The following is a 22,266-nucleotide window of genomic DNA, read 5'->3' as shown; positions in this document are numbered from 1 at the left end:
TCCAGGTCACTCCCAGTGATACACTGATAGAAAAAAAATTGTGTGTGTCAAAGAAAGAACCTCAGCACCAAAACATCAGCCTCATTTGGGTTTTTTTTCCCCAACTTGGAGTTTTTAAATTCATACTTGGATTTGATTTGATTTTCCTCTTGTGGTATTTTTGCTCTTGATTTGAAACATGGCCAATGCTGGAATACAACTGCTTGGCTTCTCACTGGCCTTCGTGGGCTTCATTGGCTCCATCGCATCCACTATCATGGTGGAGTGGAAGGCTTCATCCTACGCGGGAGACAACATCGTTACAGCTCAGGCACTTTATGAAGGCCTCTGGAAAACCTGTGCATGGCAGAGCACGGGCCAAGTTCAGTGTAAAGTATATGATTCAATTCTCCAACTACCAGGTAATGTTCCATTGAATTAAATGCACTAATGTCATTTATTACATTTTCCTTAAACAAATATGATCCAATGATACCATGTCACAAGAGCAGATCTTGACAAGCTGTGTCAAGTCTCAATGACCATTTTGTTTGGGGATCAGTACATGTACTATTATAGGCTCTCTGCTCATTCAAACCTTCCTTGAGGCGTTATAAAAGTGAAGCGTGGATGCATGCAGGGACATGTCAGTCAAATACCAACCAATGCCTCATCAAACAGCCCGAAAAGTGGGTGGAGAAGAGAAACGGGGAATTTTACAAGCTTGAATTTGGAAGCGTGAGACCATTAAAAAATAAATAAATAATTTAGAATCACATTAAACACATTTTAATTAATTGCCTACTCTCACTCTTGCTGTCAAGAATTTGGGAGACTGTCATCTGGCAAGACTGAGGAAATGAAAAGAAGATTCTTGCTCGTATATTTTTCCAAATAAGAAGTCAAGCGTGCTTGCTTCAAGTTCCTTGTTTGTTACCCCGACTTGAAATTTAGTGTAACATCAACACATAAAACTATCAAGTATGATACGTTGTATATTTAAACTTAAACACCAAACCATTCAATTCGGTCGAACAAAAATCAGCTAACTTAATGCTACGTGAAACGTGAAATGCTGTGTGGGTTTTCAATATATTGGCCTCAGTGGGAGTAGAATATGTCTTTGGATGATAAGGTAATCAGATCCTTGCAAAGAGAGAATTAGAAGCACATTAGATTAAAGGTGAACAGTGTCATCGAGTCCTCTTTTTGTTTTTCAAGAAAGAAATTACAATATGACGACCAAGCTATCCATGGTGTCTGTGAAACAAGCCAATGCCCACTTGTCCTGTGTGTTTGTCTCCCCAGCCATTGTTTTGGGCACACGAGGACTGATGCTGACGGCCATCTTTCTCTGCTTGATTGCCCTCTTGGTGGCAATGGTGGGCATGAAGTGCACCACGTGTTTGGCAGAACAGCCGGAGCAGAAAGCCAAAGTGGCTTTAACAAGCGGAATCATCTTGATTATTGCAGGTGAATTGGTTGAAACACATGCTTTCGGTGCTGGGTGGGAAGCAACGAATTAGTAAAGATTTTGTGACTTTACAGTCTGTTTTACCTGTGCACTTTAAAATGACAGTACATTTTATTAACTGGTGTTTATTAGTTGTTGATTTTCTATACATTTGCGGTTGATTTTTAAGATGGTTATTATTGTTTCATTTAGAAAGGAGACTACAAATAGATGGATGCACTATATTCTTATTTTGATGTGCAATGGGCTTTTCTGGGCACATGATGTTTTGATAAAGTGCTTTCAGTGTTACCGGTGTAGACACATTTGAAATATGTTGTATATAAATTGCAAATCTATTGTTATTGGGGATATTGGTGGGACGTTACCAAGTACAAATACTGAGTTGCTGTACTTTATTTGATTTTTCAGGTATCTTGAGTATTCATTTTTTCTGACGGTGTAGTACTTTGACTTCCCACATTTGAAAACAAATATCTATACTTTCTACTACTTCCTTTGTCAAAATAGGCTTGTTACTTTTTTAACCTCCGGTAAAGTTACCCATGGTTGAGCTCTTGATATCCATATTTGTATTTATTATCATTCTTATCCTTATTATTATGCTTTTCCAGGCCTCCTGGCCCTGGTGGGAACATCTTGGTACGGCCACAGAATAGCTCAAGACTTTTACAACCCGTTCACACCAACCAACGCAAGGTGAGGTGACTGGAATTTACAGTGCTGTGTTTTTATGCTGATTAGTCGATTTCATGTTGTTGATGTTAAATGTACGTGACATCATGGCAGGTACGAATTTGGAAGTGCCCTCTTTGTGGGATGGGGCGCTGCGATCCTCATCATTATCGGAGGAGGCTTCTTGTGCTGCAACTGCCCCAAACAGGACTCAGGGAAAGCTCCACGCTACCCACGAACCAACGCAGCCAGCAACTCGGGCAAAGACTACGTGTAGGCTGTCTTTCTCACCAGAAATAAACAGGCCATTGGAGGTTGTTATGTAGGATTTATTGTGCAAAATGTACAGGATATTGGCTTTGTTAAATGTTGCTTAGTCGTACTATTATATCTATCTATCTATCTATCTAATTAGCTAGCTAGCTATCTAGCTGGCCAACTAGATAGCTCTCTCTCTCTCTCTCTCTCTCTATTAGGGCTGGGCTATTAAACAAAATGTAATCGTGATTTTGGTTTTTCTCAATCTTTAAAACGGTATAATAAAAGAAAAATGATTGTGTCGTCTATGCGATTCTGCCGTCCGTGAGCATGCTTTAAGCTGTTTAATGAAACCCCAGTCGGAGTTTACTGTAAAACTAAACACACAACAAAAAGAATTACTCACATTGTAGATTTAAACACAAAATATGCTACTGCTAATGCTCAAGTCAGTGTAAAATCCCAATGACACGCTAATGGGAAATTAGCATCGACTTCAAGGGTGATATTCCTTCAAAATAGCATACAAAATCTGTGGGAATACATTAACACTACTCAAAGGCACACATTCTTCCTATTTGTGAAAAACAAGTTGTATTAATAAAGCTCAATCACATATTTCTTTCTGTCACATTGTGTGTACTCCATGGATGCACGGCACCACACTGCCCCTACGAGGACAACACGGTGAGAAATTTGTCATTATTATTCTTTTATTTGTATTGTTGTAATATATTCTTATTTCCTTGTTTTTATTGTATTTTCATTTTACACTTTGTTCCCGCATAATGTCCATCCATCCATCATCTGCCCATTTTCAAAACTAATTATCCTCATTGGGGTTGCAGTTGAACTGAAGCCTATTCCAACTGACTTTGGTATCGTTCAGTAACGCTTACAAGGTCGGTAATTTCTACGCTATTCTAATTATGACTTTATACAGCGATTTTTTTCCCCTTCTACCTTTGCGGTTCTACCCAGTGACGGCTTGACAGGATAAAATATGAGTGAACACTTCCTCTCATGTCTCCCTTAAAATGGGAGCCTCACAGTGAGCTTTTTTTCGTGTTTCCATTGATTCAAATGCACCAGTTGCTCCTGCAGTAACGCGGAGCCTCCAGGGCAGGGAAAAAAAAAAGAGGGAAGGACACCTGACAAGCATACCTCAGTTCATTCATTCCTGTCCAAGCACGCCCGTTCACAGTAAGACTCAACTATCTGTAACAGAGGGCACCTGGTCCCACCTTTAAAAAAGACTCAATCCCCCCCTCACCCCATCCTTAACCACCACCAGCAAAAGTGGCCGAAAATCTGCTGCTTTCGTTGTCCCACTACACAAGCACAAAAACGTTCACGTTGGAAGGGAAAACGTACAAAATATTGCAGTTTCAGAAGTTTCATTGGTTTAATACATTGCAGAGAGCGCCCCCCTCTGGTCAGACTTCGACTGACTGGCTACAGGTAGTAACATGCATTTATGAATCTGTATTACTGTGTGTGTATATGAACTGCTAACTGAGGACTGTGGAAAACGAAATTTGTTTTAGAAATTCAATTAAATTATTTATATTTTTTAAGTATTATATTTGAACTATTGTGTTTATAGATTCGCGATGTACATCCATCACATTTTTAAATTAAAATCTTCATAATTATAACAACTAATGAAAAAATTATTAATCAACGCTATGAGAAATATCCTAACAAATAAACAAGCAGAATTTGTTTGATTAAACAATCACATTAAAGTGCAATTCCCGTCGAAAAATACCATTACAGATTACAAATAATATCATAATGTGATTATTTTTTCTTTTCTTTGTGGCTCTGATACTGCTCCGAGGTACTGCTCATTTTGGAACTGAATATTATCATTTGGCTGGTAAAATAAAATTGGCGAAAACACAATATGATGATGTTATCAGTTGTCACATTTTGAATATGAATTAACGTCAGTCGACTTTCACTCGCATCCGGAAATAGTAATGACTAGGAATTTCCTCTAGAGGGCAACAGAGGACACATCTTGAATGATTGATTTCAGAGGAGCCCATGGATCTCAAACTTTTTGGGTCCAGGGACACCTTAACAGGAGAGAAATTTTCCTTACCCGTTTATAATCCTGCTGCCAATTAACATGACATATACTACATGTACCCGTCAATCATACTTCAATGAAGGAGTTTCCTAGTTTTGGGCTGGGCTCCGAATGTCATGATAATGTTTCGTTCCAGCAAAAAAGTTGAAATGTTATGAGAATAATAATAAGACTTTCCACCCGTACAGGAATGAAGTTGTATTTCTTACGAGAAATGCAATTTACTTTTTAGTACCAATGTTAATGCTATTTCATTATTCTTGTTATTATTATTATTAATGTTTGTTGTACTGCAAATTTCCCATTGGTGGGACTAAATAAAGATATATTATGATACTGAAGTCAAAGTTTATTGAGGGAAAAATGAAGTGAATATTATTTAACAGATACATTTAAAAATACAACTTTATTTTCCTAATATTGCGCTTTTTATATAACGCCTTTTATTTCGGAAAATACATTTCAATTGTCCCAAAAAATAGGATGCTTTCCTTGGATAACGTTTTTCAAAAAAGCAAAACAAAGTAAGCGGTCCCACGCCAGCATTGATTTCCAATCCGAACTATCCCATGACCTACCTTCAGTCCCCTGTGGCGATTCACGACAGCGTTTCAATTTCTTATCTACAGTATGCAGCACTCGCAAATGAAGATACCGTATGTTTAAACGCTTAAAATTTACATGGCGTTTAAATATTTATGTTTCATCAACTAACACATGTAGAGATAGGAGTGCCGCTATAAAGACGCATCTTAACTGGATTATTCCTCAGGTGAAAGGTCACATAACATTCTTCAAGAGGGATGACTGGATTATTGAGACAAATCTCTGCACAGCAATGTAAAAGTATGTCACTGTGAGACTAGACGGGTGTATCTCACTAATTTTGAAGATTGTAGAAAAGTTTGTTCATTTCAAAACTTTAATTGAAAAAAAAGAGTGAAACTCATATTATATAGTATGATGAAAAACACTGCAAAACACCTTTTAAAAGCCCCAATTCCTCCTTAATTACTTTGTTAAAAATAAGTTTGATGGCTTTTTTGTGCAGTAATCTAATTCAAGATATTATCATCAATATTAGAAAAATAAATAAAATCATAAAATAGTTCCCTTAGTGGTGAATCTGAATAATATGCAAATTTTACTCCTTGATTTGAGCTGCAAAGAATTTCTTGAGGTACGCTTGTAGCAGGGGAAGAATTTAAAAGCGCTTTCATTCGACTTTAACTTTCCACTTTGCATCGTTATTTTATTGATCAATTTATGATCAAACTTTTTTTTTTTTAAAGGATGAGCCTTTTAATTTAAATACTACTGAGCAGTTAACTCGGTTTCCTCCCTAATTGAATTGGGATCCTTGCGTAACCGGCTGCATGTGCACCAAAAATATCTGCAGGCTCCCTGCTACTGAGGTGATTGGCCTGTGTCATGTTCCGAGACTGATCCAAAAGAAGCATAATCTCTGAGGTCAAATCAACCCGATCGGTTAATCCCTGCTGGAACTGCGGCGACACACATGCCGAAGTGCATCGCGAGTGCGAGGTGTAAAACGGTTCACAAATTCACCGTGTGGGTCCAATCACAGTTGTGTCGTGCCAGTTTTCAGTTTAGCAAACGTTGACTGTGAGGAAAATCCATTTTGCCTTGTACCGTCAAAACATCTTTCAAAAACTCAAAGAACGAGGCAGTCTGACATTTGACACGTATTCGTGACAGTCTGAGGTGAAATGTAGGTGAGATTCTGGCTGCAAATACACCCGATGAGACACAGCATATGGGGGATGGCGTAAGAGAAGAATCATGGAAGCTGACCCACATGATTTGATTTCGTGGGCCACATAAAATGACATGGCGGGCCCGATCTGGCCCCCGGGCCTTGAGTATGACACCTGTAATGTAAAACAACAAGTCATATTTTGACAACAAATAGTTTTTTTGCCTTAAACATCTCCTCATGATGCTGGCTCCCCTGCTCAAATCGGCTACAGACGATGAAATTATTAATAGATATAATACAAGATAATAAAATGAGGATTTGGTTCAGTTTTTCATTTCTGTCAATTTGGTACTTGTGCCTTAAATTATAGATACTGTACCATCAATTCTGTGGGGGGGAAATATATTATAACAACTCACAGGTTTGCCACGTATAGCCCATCACACAAAGCAGTTCTGAATCAATAATTATCTGATAAGTGGAAAAAAAACCCACAAGAAAATCGTTCAAATGCATCATATTCACTTGGGGTGGTGATTATTAAATGGATGAATATGTGCATATCACAGCCCTTTTTTTTTTTAATTAGTCGACACATCTGAGGACAGAAAAATGCTAACTAAGTTCGAAAATGAATTTGAATTGCGATTGGTTGAAGAAACAGGTCCCATTTGCTCATATAGTTTCAGTTACACGGGCCAGTAGTATTTCTAATGGCCCTGGGCAGATTAAATTGACGTGGCAACACGTAGAGGCTGACATTTGATTGGACAAAAAAATCTAAACATACACGTACCGGAAGTAAGTGCAGCCAGGGAAAAAAAAAACGAGCCAAAATGGAGAGAATAAACTTGATAGCCTGCCTGTCCGCATTAAAAGAAGCAAAGAAGTGAAGGCTTTTGGGATTTCCCCCCCTCCACACAACCACTTGTTTTTGTCCATATTTGATCGCGTAACGTGCCAGAAAACGGTACATTGAGTCCTCAGCGTTAAGTGCCTTGTTCTTTACCACGTATACTTCCGGCGATTTCACGTGTCATTACGCAAACGCGGCGATGCTGTTGCAGCAGCACGAGGCTTCTTCCGAGATGACAAAGTTCAACGTCTAACTACTATAATCTTTTTCGATGAAGAACCGCTAACCCAATTATGCCACAAGCGGTCTGAGCGGATGAATTGGAATCAGTTGAAAAGCGATGAGGAAATGGCGACATCTTTTACTGACGATAAATGCGCGTTGCAAATGCAACGTCAAGAAGCAGTTGCTGGAAATTGCCATTCCCTGCAATTTATTGAATGGTACACTGCACTCGTGTTGCCACAGTGACATCGGTGGTCTGTAATAACGATCGGCTACCTTGGACACTGCTGATCGTTAACGTTTGAGCATACGTGATGTTTATTTCCAGACGCATTGTGCAATCATTGGATTGTTTTCGTTAGCTTCAGACAAATCCAAATTAAATGCTGTGATTAAAAAAAAAAAAAACTGCTCAAGTGAAAAACAGTGAGATCACAGTGTGTTATGGCACCGCGTGTGCACACTGCGCTCCCATGTGATTCAATTAACGAGGATCATGTGGGTTTCACTCCAATGATACAGTAACGACGTGAAGGTTTTAGCAATTTCTGGGTTGTGAGCATGCCGCTTCTATTTTTTTCATCTGAAATTGGCCTGAATGAGAGGCAGCTGACATAATTTCACGCTTAATTCTAATTCCAGTTCATGTGCCGATCCTCAGAGGAGACTGGCAAAAAAAAAAAAAAAAAAAAAAACACCAAGAAAGGAAATTTGAAGTCTTGGAAAGACATCCTGATTAATTGATTCATTTATTTTGCCCAAAGATGAGAGAGACAGACAAACAACTAAATGTGGAGGCAGCTGCCGAGTGGCTTGTCTTGGGAAACTGCCCCCCCCCCAAAAAAATATTGTCTGTTCATGCAAGTAGAGGATAATCTACTATTGTTTATTGTGATGCATCTGATAGCGTATAAAATGATCTACATTAAGTGTATAATGTGGCCACCCGTTGGTGCTTAGAGGCGCTTGTAAAGCACAAGACCTGTCAAGCCGCCTTTTGTTGACTTGAGGTGAAAATAAGCCAACGGCTCTGGACTTTATTGACACCTTGGTAACGGAACGCGGTAACAAGCCAAATAAACGCGGGCGCGGTTACATTCTAAATTATTCATGCTCTGGCCAATTATCTCGCAAACAAGCTCGTTTTGAATTCATTAGATCTGTATGTTCCAGTTGAAGAGTTGTGAAAATTTCCCAATTGGGCCTGTTGAGCCGTTTTCCCTCCACTGTGCTGGTGAACCGTTAGTCAAGATCTCATGTGTGTTCGATTTGGCGTCATCGCTCTCACACTCTCTCGTATTGATCACTTGAATGTTCAATGTGGCAAAGATTTAGCAATTTTTTTTTTTTTTAAAATGCTCAACATAACGATGACGTCGACTATAAGAAAATTTCCAACGCTCCAAAAGTAGATTCAAACATGAGAAAGGAGAAGTCGTGCGATGAAATACTTTTTAAACGGAGACAAGCCGGCTTGAGAAGGTCTGGAAAGGCTTTCCGTATAGTTATGCAACAATCGCTGGGGTGGGATGTGCATAATCACATTGTCCAGGGCTACTTTGGGACCAGGAATGTAGCGTTGCACATACAAAAAGGGAGGAGCAGTTACGGGAGGGGTGCGGGTTGAGGGGAATTATCTGTCGTTGCTCTTCACAAATCATAATTTGTAAGATGTGGAATTCCAGATGTGATGACCTCAGATAATATTCCCGTGTTCGTGTCAGTGCAGTTTTTGGACACGACGCGTTAAGATCGCTAATAGCCACATGCATCATTTCTATGGCCAACCATTTTCTTTGATCGAGAGAAAAGTGTTGTGAGTGAGCAGAAAAATGATATACACACACACACACACACACACACACACACACACACACACACACACACACACACACACACACACACACATATACGACTCCCAAAAAGTGAGCCATATCGGGCTTTCCGACTGCATGTCCACCGTTCCACTACTTTTTGCACAGCTTGAGACTCTCTCGTTTGGTCTCAAGGGGCAAAATTCCCAACAGGTGTTTGATCCCTGAAGAATTTCCAACCATGTTCAGTTTCACGCCTTTCTGCGACTCTTACGTATTCTTTGATATATTTCCCTATGACACTCTTTGACATGCTATCTAAAGCCGCGCAATGAGGAGGCTTCGGACAGAATGTCCTCAGAGGAAAGCAGTGCCCACCAGCATCTTACTGCAGAGAGACTGGAAGAGTCACAGAAAGGTATACAGGAGACGTGTCCTTGGAAATTAAACCCTTGTTGGGATTTTTGCTATCCGGCTACTAGTTAGAGAACAGGAAGTTGTGGGGTGTAAAAAAATAGTGAAACATTGAACTGTTGGGCAAGAATCCAAAAGCTAGAGATAAGGTCAAATGAAAAAAAAAAATAGGAATAATCAAGTACCGAATCAAAAGTTGTTCTGCGGGGTTGCACTATCATATAAAAACACGACAATTCAAAAGACACGGTCACATCATTTTTGCAGCTCAATTCTTTTGTCTCCATTCCTCGTCGTGGCCGTTTCTGGTTCCAGCAGTTTGGAGCCGCGTATGCGCAGGGCTCCCTTGTTTATATCCTCATGTGTTCTCGGAGAGGAATGTGATCTCTCGAACCCACCCCGATCTGCGGTGTGCAGACGGTGAACTATTTGCAAACCCTCTGACCGCACTGAGCATCGTCAGCCTGCACAGGTCAGACGCTGTGTTGGCATGACGACGTTTTTATTTTGTCGAGTGGCTGCACAAAATCGAATCATCGGGATTTAGATACATTTTTCTGTATTTTATGCAACCATGTCAGGAAATAACATTGTGCAAATTCAAGACACCGTTTTGGTTTTTTTTTTCGGTGCATGGAAAAAAATCTAACACTTCGTTTTGTCATCAAGTGCTGACACATGGCAAGCACGTTCGCTGGCAAAGATTGTCGTCGTTGCTATTTGTTTTCTTTGTGTCTGTGTCGCCACGTCAAAGCAATTGGGCCCTCGGAATCAGTCGGCGCAGCAAACGGGACGGTTTCTTTGCGACACTGGCCTACCTGGTTCAATAAAAGTTAAGAAGGAACGAGTTCCAAATTTGCCTCTCAGACACAATGACGTCACCGTCTTTCTGTCCTGTGATTGGCTGGTCAGAGGAAACAGGTGGACTATCAAAGCACATCTGTAGACATCTGGTGCTGGATTTGAATTGGTTTCCGTTTTTTTTTTTTTTTTTTGGTCTTGTAATTAGATAAATAGTGATTCTGAACTGCTCGAGTTGATGTACAGGAAGTGGCAGAGTTGCATGCTGTTATAGTCTGGTTATTTTATTTTTTTTCAGTATTGACAGCTTCTAAAATGATGATCACGGCCTGTAATGAGATGCGGATGAAATCGAGTAAATCACTGGAGGCAACTGCAAAAGAATGAGATGAAATGAAATTGTGGTGGGAATGGCACGCTATTTTTTTTTTCCCCGCACACGCATTTGTCAGATCCATTTAGGATAAGTGGGGACGAAAAATTCTTACGTTACAAACCGGAAAGCGTGTCTTCAGTCTGTGTTTTGTCCCTTCAGGGAAAAACTGATCCAGGGCGCCGACGCTTGCTAGCCCTGGAAGTCTGTCACCTGCGGGTGTCGAATGCGAGGCCGAGGCAGCGGCCCCGCCGGCTTGTGACCAAAGAACCGATGATCTCACCGCCCGGCCGCTTCTGTGCGAGAGACTTATTTACCACATGCTCGGGTTTCACGTGTGGGCCTCGACAGGTCTTGTGAAACCAAAGGAACGAGCTGGAATTCTATCCCGTGACCCAAACATGAAATGGTACTCCTGTGCCACGGCGTCTGGTAACGCTTTTCAAAATTCCGATTTCTCTTCCAACAGCAGTTGTTGAGCAAATCACGTCCTTGTAAGTGGCCGAGTTGGACTTGATGTTGTGTAAAGGTGAAGGAATGTACAACGGCATATCTTTCGAGACGAATTCCATTTCATCTCCATGCCATCATCTGACGCAGACGGCATGAAAACAAAAATCCTACGGTCAAATCTGGTTTCGTAACATGCCGCTGCTGACTTGAAGTGACACCGATTAGGGCACGGATTCCAAACCAGTATGCAATGAGAGATTATGAAACGTCATTATTTTGATGATTACATTATTACTATTCAGCAAATAATGTCTCTTTTTTTTCCAACTATCCATGCCGGTGATGTATACTGATAGGCCGAACAATTAAAAGTTCTTCTTCAACATGGCAGAAGGCACATTACTAACCTTAATCCTTAACCAGATCCCGACCTTTGATAAAGCGAGGCAGCGAAGCAAAATGCAACATTAGCACGGTGACATCAACGTTCTGCTAACCGGCTAGTTAATGATTTTATCAAAAGACAGTGCGTTAAAATGACTTTGTTGACGTTTTTAACATCTCCTCCTGACCAAAATTATAACATGAGAGCTGTGTACACCCAACGAGCCTCCCACCATGGGACCCGACGTCATGCGCGACTTCCCCATGATTGACGACCATCTTTGGGCATTGGAATGTTGCGCCCCACCTTGGCCCGATCTATTGCAGTGAAGAGGATCTTCTGCAACTTTGAACGTCAGTCAATACATCGACTTGTGTGCCACCAGACGTGGAAGTGTGTCCACTTTCCACATCTATTTTTTTTTCCTGCTGATCTAAAAATAAATACACTGTATGTGTATGATTTTATTTTAATATTTCATGAATTCTACCAGTTCTTGTGTGGGCATACTCCCGCTTCCTCCCACATTCCAAAAACATGCAGGTTGGTCAATGGTGCAATGGTTTTCAAAACTAAGTGTGAATAGTTGTTCATCGACCCTGCAATTGGCTCGAGACGGCTGGGCTAAGCCACAGCTCACCCATGATCATGATGAGGTAGAAAATGGATGCAGACAGTATTTTTCAAAATCTAGAGCAAATTCTGACACATTTAACCCAACATGCCCTCAAACCAAAACAATTTGTGTCAAAACAACAATCATAAAAGAAAATGTCATATTGGTTCAAATGCAGAGCAAATTCGGACACGCATTCAATCCAAAGTGCCCGAAGAACAACTGCCATTTGGGGACAAAAAACATCAAGCTGGAAAAAAACTGTTCATGCCTCAAGCGTCACGAGCAGAAGTTGAATGGTGGGGTTGGAGGGGGTGGGGGGGGGCCCCACAGGAAGAGTTCACAGGACTTATTTACAAATGTCATGTCATGTGGACCAATGGAATAGATGGCCTTTTATCAGAGAAGAGCAACAAAAAAAAGCTACATTCAGAGAAAAAAATTATATATATATATATATATATATATATATATATAATTTTTTTTTTGTTGCAGTATGTACCTTCATTTCCCAATGATACCAAAACACTCACTAGATCATGTATCCACCGTATCATTTTGCATCGTCATAAATTAACCAGCGCTCTGAGCCACAACGCCACACACGGTATCTGATTTCAAGTCCCAACTCGCCGACGAGATTTGCCACAATTTATAGCCTGACCTTGAATCGTGGAGAATGCGAGTGGGCAGTTGATGCGGTACAAAGGGACAACGTGTGTGTGTGTGTGTGTGTGTGTGTGTGTGTGTGTGTGTGTGTGTGTGTGTGTGTGTGTGTGTGTGTGTGTGTGTGTGTGCCTGCATCGATTGGCCACCCGGGAAAGCTCGGCGGCAGCTACTTCTGAAGCTAGTTTACGACAGCATAATAAACAGCTTGTTGAATTGTGACGACCCTCCGGTTACTTCACACATAAGAATGGCACGCTAATGAAAATGCGTTTTGCCAAGCTTGAGGTCTTTGAGTGTTACTTAGCCCAAGGTTGGAAGCCTCCGAATGTAACACTGGACTATTTCACATCTAGGTGGTGATTGTACGAAATCTCTCAAAAGGCTGCAGCTGCCCTCAACGGGCTGGAGTCTTTTCAAATTCCGTTGAAATCGGCAAGAACTTTCTGCGACGGCCGCAGGATTGAGGCCGGTTGTGCTCACTGAGGTTTTCCCCTTCTGGGATCCTTCGACTCAAAGTGTTTCGTTTGTAACCGTAGCTACATCCTGAGCTCACATTTTCCTGGATCGTCAGGGGCCTTTCGAGGTAAAATCTAAAACTGCAAAGCTTTTAGGAAAAAAAAAATAATGCAACTCGAACACCCGTGTGGAAATACTTGCCAGACTGGGAGAACATGAAATACTTTGGAATCAACAAGCTTATAGGGGAATAACTGTTGCGTAATTCTGGGGGAGGTTGAGGTTTGGGACAGATGTTTTTCGAATTCCACAATGACACGGGACTCACACTTGGGATACAAAACGCAAAAACGGAAACTACCGCCAACGGATTCCTTTGGCGTTTTCTCTGGGTCCTCCAGCATTTGCTCACGTTTGGAAAAACATGCCTTTCAGGTGAAATGAACATTCGAAAATGTTTGTAGGGCACGATGCTTGTTTGTCTATTCGAGTGGTGTCAGAAATGTCCCAGGACTGGCGTTATAAAGGATCGCTTTCAAAGCCAAACGACGACCTTGAGGGCCAGACGATCACACAGCTCGTCCACAAAGAGAACCAGTGTTTGCTTTGTTTAACGATGCAAGTTGTGGCAGGACAACTCGTGGCGGCCGCTTCAACCGTGACAACGTGCCCACAATGCCCTGAGCATCTGGCGGTTCCTGGCCAAGAAAAACATTGCCGCGCCGGAGCAACCTTCTCCTTTTTCCGCTTTCGTTTTGAAGCTGCGGATGGCGTCCGGTTAGCGGTGATGACAGAGAGGTCTCCACCAAGCTGGGCGGGTCAGTGTCTCGGAGCTGCGCCGAGCGGAGGCAAAAAGTCAAAGCTCACACCTGCTCAGATCACATCGTAACAATGACGCAGGGGAGGTCTAACCTGACATATCTCATCCATGAATCGGATCAGTTCTACCTGGGGTGGCAGGAGGTTAAATTGGGTGGGCAGAGGTTGCATTCAGGAAACTCGGAGCTGCGAGTTACAGCCCATAGTGTATTTTTACCTCTCATAACTTGACATTTCTTTCGTGACAAGAGGCAATATTTTCCTGTTGAGGCGTTTGATAACTTGAAAATTTCGTATGAAGAGACGTTCCTAAGTAGAGGTACCACTGTATTGGAATGAACTGGGGTTATGGATCTTTTATTGTTATGTGCTGCCGTACTGTGGAGGCGGGGTTACAAATTGTCCCGTGCTGGAGCCCGTCCCACTTGGAACCGGTTGCCGGCCTATCGCGGGGGCACACACGCAGACGACCGTTCGCCCTCGCAATCACACTTACGAACAATTTGGAGCGTTCAATCAACTAACCGTGCAGGTTTTTGGAATGCGAGAGGAAAGCGGAGTAACCCACGCAGGTGGAACATGGAAACTCCTTACTGGCTAGGGATTCGAACCCGCAATCTGTGCTCTGTGAGGTGGACGTGCTCACCAAGTCTAAATGTTCAGTATATTATTCCCATGAAATTGGAGCCGAGTTACAAAATTATGGGCTGGAAACCGTTTTTTCTGTCCCCGACTGCAATTCAAGTTTGGACTCTTCCACTGCTTCAGCTACAATTTACTTGATTGATGGCGAGTTTCTCATAACAGGAGCTGTGCTTGACAAACCGCGGGGCGCAAGGCCTGCTACTACCACCGGGCGTGAAAGCACAGAACGGCGAGAGCGGGCGTTCGCGCAAAGTCTCTCTCGCCGGCCCCCCGCTCAGCAAAAAAGCTCGATTCTGCGGAGGCTTCGGAGTCATAAACTTTGAGCCGTGCCGACTTCGGGTTGTTCAAAGGCTTCAAGCGGAGGATTATGATGCTCAACAACCTGAAGTCAAAGTTGAACTTTGTTGTTACATCGAGGATTAAAGCCAAAGCCGTGTGCTTGGCGGTCCTCACTCCCCGCTTTTCCATTTTTCATGTTGCGCCAGCATTCCTGGGCCTCGTAGTGCATATATTTTAGCTGTCAAGCACGCCACGTGAATCATCCACACCATCTCGCGGAGGGTGGCATGAATCCAGAGCTGGAGGACGCCACATTTGCTGAGCAATGTCCACCACGCACGGATTTAAATCGACATAGTTGACAGATTTTTCTGATCCGCGCGCCATCCCCACTCGCGGCAGTTGCACGCTTTTTACAGCAAGATGTTTCTTCGTCAACGTGTGATAACAACCACGTTCAAAACTTTTTCGCTCTTCAAGTCAAAGAAAACTCAATTCGCTAAGGTGCCTTTTTAAATGATGAACGGTGTTTGCAAACTCGGAACGAAGAGCCGAGGCCGTTTGTATCCGACAGAAAAAGGAGGGAAGTTGAAGTACGGCGTCAATCGGCAGAGGAACCGTGCCCTGTCGCTGACCACTCTTTTTAAATACGGAGCTCGGGTTGCATAGTGATATATAATATTTGGCAGAACGATGAGGCAGCTCGCACCCTGGTAGTACACTGTGATATTTATCTCGCGCCGGCCTGCCTATGTTATAACCCCTTGCTTGAGGTCAAGGGTGAATCTGTGGCATGAACGTGCAAGGAATGTTCCACGGAAGGGAGCGGAACCCGAAGAAATTTCAATATGAGCAAGTCGATTCAGTGTGTCCTTCTTAACTCATTCAGGACCGGCCAGTTTTCAGACCCTTGAAAAAAAATGGAAAAAAAACAAAAACTGAAATAAATAGCAGGGATTGAATGTGTGGAATTTGTTTTTTTGACTGTGAAACCATAAAATGAAAAATGATGGCATCGTAATACTTCACCACACAGAGACAAATGGCCATTCGCGCTCACAATCACACCTCGGGACAATTCGGAGTGCCCAATCAACGTGCCGTGCATGTTTTTGGAATGTGGGAGGAAACCGGAGTACCCGGAGAAAAACTACGCAGGAGCCCGTATTTGAACCCTGCATCTTTGCACTGTGAGGCAGTCGACCACCGTGCCATTATAACGTTCATTGAGACATGATGGACTCTATTTTTCAAAGAATGCACCTGCGTTGTGATCCTGATTTCTGTATTCCTGTGCAAAGCTCTCTGCGTATGATTGTCAATTTGACAAACCTGGTCTCCGTCAAGCCGGGTGGACTGGCGCACTAGAGGGAGCGTCTTGGAGATGCGCCAGGCGGAGTGACTATTTGGAGGCAGAAAGTCAATCGAAATCTGTTGCCTGCTCAGGGATGGCTAAGTTTAATGCTAAATATATATTTAGCCATTATTTTCTCACCCTGCCTACGTATTTGTCAAGCCCCCCCTCGCCCCCCTCCTCTAGGCCCAGGAGAGAAAAAAAATCATGGAGTCGTGCCCGCTGCTCAGACCTTGTCTAATAATGACGCAGGGCAGACAGCTGGTCGAACGTGACGTATTTCATTCATAAATATAGGAACAGCGGGAATCAGACCCTCTGACTCACTGTGTTATATTTGTTGAATGATCCCATTGGGCGTCACAGCAAAAGGGGGGAGTGGGGCGCACGAACGATCGGGGCGGGGGTGGTCTCCAAGTGCCCACTTCACATCGCAGATATACTTCCGCCATGTCGAGACTTTTTTATACCGTGTAATTAGTGTGTCACGTTTGAAGGACATGAAAGGAGTTGCTTCGATTGGCCATTATTGAAGTTGGCCGTGACCACTCCCACAGCAGCTCAGATTTCCTTTCTCAGATCCACCAGCCTCTGCTGGTCTTTGACGGGCTGACCACAACCTATCTTTCTCTCTCTCTCTCTTGCTGTCCTCTTTTCAGCCATGTATATAGAAAGAGGCTTTAAAATTCTGGAAATTCAAGCTGTTTTAAACTGCTCCTTGAAAAATGGATGCTACTTTGGCTAGCATCTTTCTTAAGCCTACAAAAAAACAACACGTTTGAAGTGCGAAAATATATCCACATCCAGTGGCTGGAGTGTATCCCACTGGGTTGTCACGAGGCTTTTTTTTTTTCTCCATGCGGCGACAATGAGGCGCTCCTAAGCGACCATGCCGTGTGAAGCCTCTGACCACACACTGGCTGTGGAGTCAAACTTATTTATAATTTCTTTTTTTTTTTTTTTAATGTTCCCCATCTTCTCGCTTCTGTATTTCTCTCACACTCTCACGGCTCACAACGAGGCGTTCTAATGCAGCCGCGCCAACAGGCGATTGGATGAGAAGACGCAACGCTAGATGCTAAGTGCACATCACAATTGCGCCGGGTTAACCGCAGAGGACGGCACGGAAGTTATTATAAAGCGGGGGAAGGGCGACTCACACCAGACTCCAAAATTTTCGTACCTTGCTGACAGTTTTGGTCGCGTCTCCAGCCTTCGTCGTAGCTGTTACCACTTCCTTCCTCAGTGTGACATAATGACCAATCTTTGCACGTATTTTCAACAATGAACGGATGTATTTAGAAACAAACTCACTTCACCGGGTCTTGAATAAATTCAAATTGAAGAACTGCGCCTCTTGCATGCTGCCATTTTTGACGTATGAAAACCAGCGAAGGAAAATTTTTCAATGCCCACACCTCAGAACTGTGCGGCAGGCAAACGTGCTAACCACTCCCGCGTTGCGCTTCCCTTAATACTCGTACACATCTGTTTTCACACGCACACACCCATCCACACCGCCGTGTTTATATTGAAGCTATAACGGTATGTGTCGTTTTCAAGAATTTCACTTGCAAAATGTTCGCCTTCTCTCTCCAACTGAAATCCACAAATCCACGGCCACCTATTTGAAGTGTTTCGTCCCCCTATCCGCAGTCCCGTTTGGCCTTTCTCTTGCATCGTTGAGTAAACATGCGGCCAACGCGACAGCCGGCTACCTTCCAGCACCTTCCGCAGCCACTGTTTACATTTCAGTGACATTAAACAACAGACAAGCTCACTTTGTGTGGAGTTTCTACAGAGTGTCTGGGAACGGGGGACGTGGGGGGGCCGGGAGAGCAAGCAGCTTCACTCCGAGGCAATGACTCTGGAGGCCACGGCAAAAATGACAGAGGTGGGTCAATAGTGCGACGGAGCGTCTTTGGGATTTGAGTCACAATCACTCGGTCGTCATGAAAATGGAACGGAAGAAGGAAACCTTCGGGTCTCGTTATAAACGGCCAAACGTTTGCACGCATCTGAGTTCAATGAGAAGTCTGCCATGTGTTTCCTTTATTCTAATCAGATATTTTTTTTCTATTGGATGTACGTGATTTTTGCATGGCCCTATGACTTTTTTTTAATGTACATAATGCTCAGGAGAAGAAACATACACTACATGTCGCACATTGTTTAAAAGCTAGCTAGCTTGAGCCAGCTCGACTTCAACGCTAGGACAACGTATTTCCAGAGATTTGCTCATATTGAGATTTGTGAAGTGACCGAACCTCCTCGAAAAGTTTATCCCAATGGATCACTTTTGGGGATATCAATGCCTTCTTTGAGTTGCAACTTCATTTCTGATTCCGCAGACGAATCCAGAATTTTTGAATCGGGGACGTCCTCCGTGTCGCCGAACGAGCTTGTCTAGGCAAAAATACGTTGCAATCAATGATTGACTCTCCCCTGCAGAAATGTTCCCGGCTCCTCTGTTACGACACTTCGCGTCCAAACCTCGAGGACTGGAGAGGTGCCCAGGAAAACATCAATAACATTCCTCTGCCTCTTACATGCGTGAACACATACACACATGCACACGCACACTCAAATGCATCCACACACCCCTGTTGGATGCGCGGGCAACTCCGACCAATCATCGGGCTTTGCTGTAAAACAACAGGGGAATCTGCCATGTCGACATGGTGTACCCTGGTACTTTTCCACAGTGAAAGGTGGAAGGAAGGTGGGGGGGGGTTGTTGTAATGTGTTTTTGGTTTGTTTTGTGCATTTATTGCTGAACATTCCATATAGGCAAGGTACACTATGATCAATTCCTCACACTGAAAATGTCTTTGATCAAGCCCGCAGTGGGTGGGGCAGCTCGACAGATGATCTGTTTGCGAGCCAAAGCTTTTACTCATGATACTGGCAAAAAAAAAAAAAAAAGCATTTACAAAAAGGTATCTAAGAACCCAAAAAGAAGAAGAAGAAAAAGGACAAAGTGTAACTCGTGTCTCTCTTCTGTCCAATCTCCTATCACTCATTGTACGGATCTTCTGACTAAACCTTTCCACTCCAAACTTAATCCATTTAGCCGGCGACGATTGAGCATGCATTCTTGCCTGGAGCACAACAAGGCCGCCATTCTTGTGAGCACCCCCGCGGACGCTAATACTTAGGACATGGCTGACTTTTAGTAGACAGGAAGAAAAAAAAAAGACACACAAAACGTGTACAATTCTTCAGTTTGGTCGGGAGAGGATGTGCGAAATGTGCCAATTTCATCAGCAGAAATAATCGTTCGGCAGCTGTACTTTGTAAAGGGGAGAATACGACAGTCACGGTTTCATTTATTTGATGATTTGTTCTTATTTTATTCTTTTTCTTTTTTTTCACGTAATATTTCTCTCTTTCTGTATTTATTTTATTGTTAGCGATTCATGTATTTGTTTATTTAGGCACGCTTTATCCAAATGTGATACGCTTTATTTCATTCTAAATTGAAATGGTTTTTTTTTTTTATGTGATTCTAAGTGTAATTTTGTTTTATTTTAAGTGCATTGTTTCAATTAAAAGTAGTATTGGATATATTTTTATGTTTTATTTATTTCATTTTTACTTGTATTTATAATTTATACTATTTAATTTTAAATGTAATGTTAATTGTGATTGCTATCATTTGATCAAGTGCAACAAAAATAAATATTTTTATTCAATTGTATTTAATTTGTAATTCATGCTTGGTTTGATTTCAAATTGAGTTTGTATGTAATCAGTAATTGCATTTTTCCTTTTTTTTATTTATTTTTTTTTTTTTTAATTTGACTTTACTCATGACCATCAATCGTATATTTTACGATTGGAAATCTCAGACGGGGAAATCCACATCACATGGAGCATATTTCGCTGAAGCAGTACCAAACAGTATATTTTTGAGATGCTGCCGATGAAAGATAAAACACAACAACTGGAAATTTGGAACAAAAGAAAAGAATCCAAATCTCTTTCATTTTGATTTGTTTTTTTTTTTTAATAATAAATAATAAAATAAAATAAAAACTCTGCAAATGTGAATAGCATTTCGAAAGTCTGTTTGAAGGCAACAACAGTAGCACTTAGTTGATGCATGAGGGTCATGTGAATAATGATGCAAAGGCTGCATACCGCCTGCAAGTCAACTCCCCGTAAGCCTCAGACATACGTAATTAAAGCGGCTCAAAGTTCAAAACGTCCACGCTCGCATGGACTTTCCATACTCGCCGGGGTGTTCCAACCCGGTGAACAACATGCACCTTGGCAACAGCTGCGAAAAAAGACACTGGGTCACTATGCTATAAATAAGAAAGGCAAGTATTTGTCGGGCTTGTTGATTCAAATCACGTCGTGTCGTTTTTGTTTGCCCCCTTTTAACTGCCGTTTGGCGATGAGGTGACCAATTCAGAAAATCTTGCAAACAGATAAAGTCATGTGGCGGCATTTGTTGTTGTTGTTTTGGTTTTTTTCGGGGATCTCATTGCTGTAATTCAGGTCTCAAGTACAAGGTTGCCTTGAAGAGGAATAAATACCTGGCCCCTCCTTCCCCCCCTCAGGCTATATGCGTGTGTGAAGACCAAACTAGTTTCAGAGTCATATTTTACTGACGTGACCTTTGATCCCTGTCAGGCAACCATGTGCCTGGGTCATGTTTTGGGACAGGCACGTTGATAAGCGTCCGCGTCTAAGGCCCTAGGTCAGTCGAGTTCATTCAAGGGGGTTGGGTGTGCTTGTTAGCACAGAAAAATCACCGATTTTTTTTTGGTTTGTTTTTCCAAAACACACACACATGCATATATATTTTTTTTCACCAATATATACATAAAGCAGTGCCTCTATCAGAATTTTGCGTGCTTTCATTCCCATCAGCGACATGCATTTAGCTAATGCATCAAAAATACATCTTCCCAATTATCATCTGAGGCATGGCCATTTTCGAGCGCCTCATTGTCAGCCTTGAGTGCGTGCATTTGATGGGGGAAAAGGCAGATGAGTGAGGGGGAGGATTTTTTTTTTTTTTTTTTTAAATAGATATGCTCGACATGAGTTGATAGCAATTGTGTGGAACGCGGCTTTGTGCTGGCATTTTTTTATGTCCGACTACACAGCCAGCTTGTCACCCGGGCCTTTGCACCGGCATGGTCACTTCAGATGTTGTGACACCAGTAAAGGAGGCATCAAATGTGCTTTTTACGGAAAAATTTAGCCATACAGTAAAGAATATTAGTGGATCACTTCTTTCGTTGAGATGATTGCTTTTCCCCAAATGTCTCAAGTTGTTTTCTTTACATTTCCAATGGAGAAAAGATCTTCGTCTTTGAAATGAGGGGTGGGGGGGACACAATCGGGTTTCTGAAGGTAACTGCAGGGTAAAAGCATCAAGTGACAACGTCATCAAGCGAGACTTTTAGTTGCCACGGTGACATGAACAGCGGCAGTTTAAACTTGTTGATCTGCTCTGAGCATTTTGTGTAGGAAATTGGAGCGGGTTTATTTGCGTCATAATTGTTTGCAATGCAGACCAGTCAACCCACCCACCCCCGCCCCCGCAAAAAAATTCTCAGATTTAATATTGAACTTCATATTCTCTGTATGATGTAGATGCTATGGAATAGTTTGGATTGCGTAATGTTCAAGCTCCCACTTTTTTTTTTTTTTTTTTAATAAATCAAGTCTCCAAAAACCTCGACCAAAAATGTTTTTATTTTTTTCCTTTTATGATGAGCAGAATACCGCTAGCACTCTACCAGAGTATCTTGTTCTTTTTAAAAAATAAATACAATAAAAACTGGAACTCAGACTTGCACCGAAGTATCCCCATTTGCTCTTCTTATTGATATGAGCCACCAAATGAACAAATTCATTCGAGTGGGTGACTTCATTTACTTTTG

At 42.2% G+C, this 22,266-nt stretch overlaps 1 protein-coding gene and 2 long non-coding RNA genes across 3 annotated transcripts; 2 read left to right on the top strand and 1 right to left on the bottom strand.

The window, feature by feature from the left end:
* The first annotated feature begins 6 nt into the window (after positions 1-6).
* On the top strand, positions 7-3,010 carry cldn1 (claudin 1). Its single transcript, XM_019877964.1, has 4 exons — positions 7-401; positions 1,288-1,452; positions 2,068-2,152; positions 2,243-3,010. The coding sequence occupies exons 1-4, from the start codon at positions 179-181 to the stop codon at positions 2,403-2,405; spliced, it is 636 nt and encodes a 211-aa protein (XP_019733523.1). The 5' UTR covers positions 7-178; the 3' UTR covers positions 2,406-3,010.
* LOC109520607 (uncharacterized) lies at positions 344-20,734 on the bottom strand. Its single transcript, XR_002169204.1, has 3 exons — positions 20,723-20,734; positions 5,716-5,721; positions 344-426 (listed from the first exon to the last, which is right to left on the bottom strand). It is a non-coding gene; the product is annotated as an uncharacterized LOC109520607 (long non-coding RNA).
* LOC109520608 (uncharacterized) lies at positions 16,557-19,012 on the top strand. Its single transcript, XR_002169205.1, has 2 exons — positions 16,557-18,257; positions 18,715-19,012. It is a non-coding gene; the product is annotated as an uncharacterized LOC109520608 (long non-coding RNA).
* Positions 20,735-22,266: the final 1,532 nt, after the last annotated feature.

This window comes from Hippocampus comes, unplaced genomic scaffold (genome assembly GCF_001891065.2).
Source record: "Hippocampus comes isolate QL1 unplaced genomic scaffold, H_comes_QL1_v1.1 scaffold317, whole genome shotgun sequence".
In the NCBI taxonomy this organism is placed as follows: domain Eukaryota; kingdom Metazoa; phylum Chordata; class Actinopteri; order Syngnathiformes; family Syngnathidae; genus Hippocampus; species Hippocampus comes.
The sequence above is the reverse complement of the archived record's forward strand: the minus strand, read 5'-3'. Positions and strand labels throughout refer to the sequence as shown.

What these genes read in the sequence shown, in the direction of transcription:
- cldn1 (XM_019877964.1), top strand. Translation starts at nt 179, where the DNA reads ATGGCCAATGCTGGAATACAACTGCTTGGCTTCTCACTGGCCTTCGTG. An exon ending in TTCAATTCTCCAACTACCAG is followed by an intron (nt 402 to 1,287) that starts GTAATGTTCCAT and finishes TTGTCTCCCCAG; the next exon opens with CCATTGTTTTGGGCACACGA. An exon ending in AATCATCTTGATTATTGCAG is followed by an intron (nt 1,453 to 2,067) that starts GTGAATTGGTTG and finishes ATGCTTTTCCAG; the next exon opens with GCCTCCTGGCCCTGGTGGGA.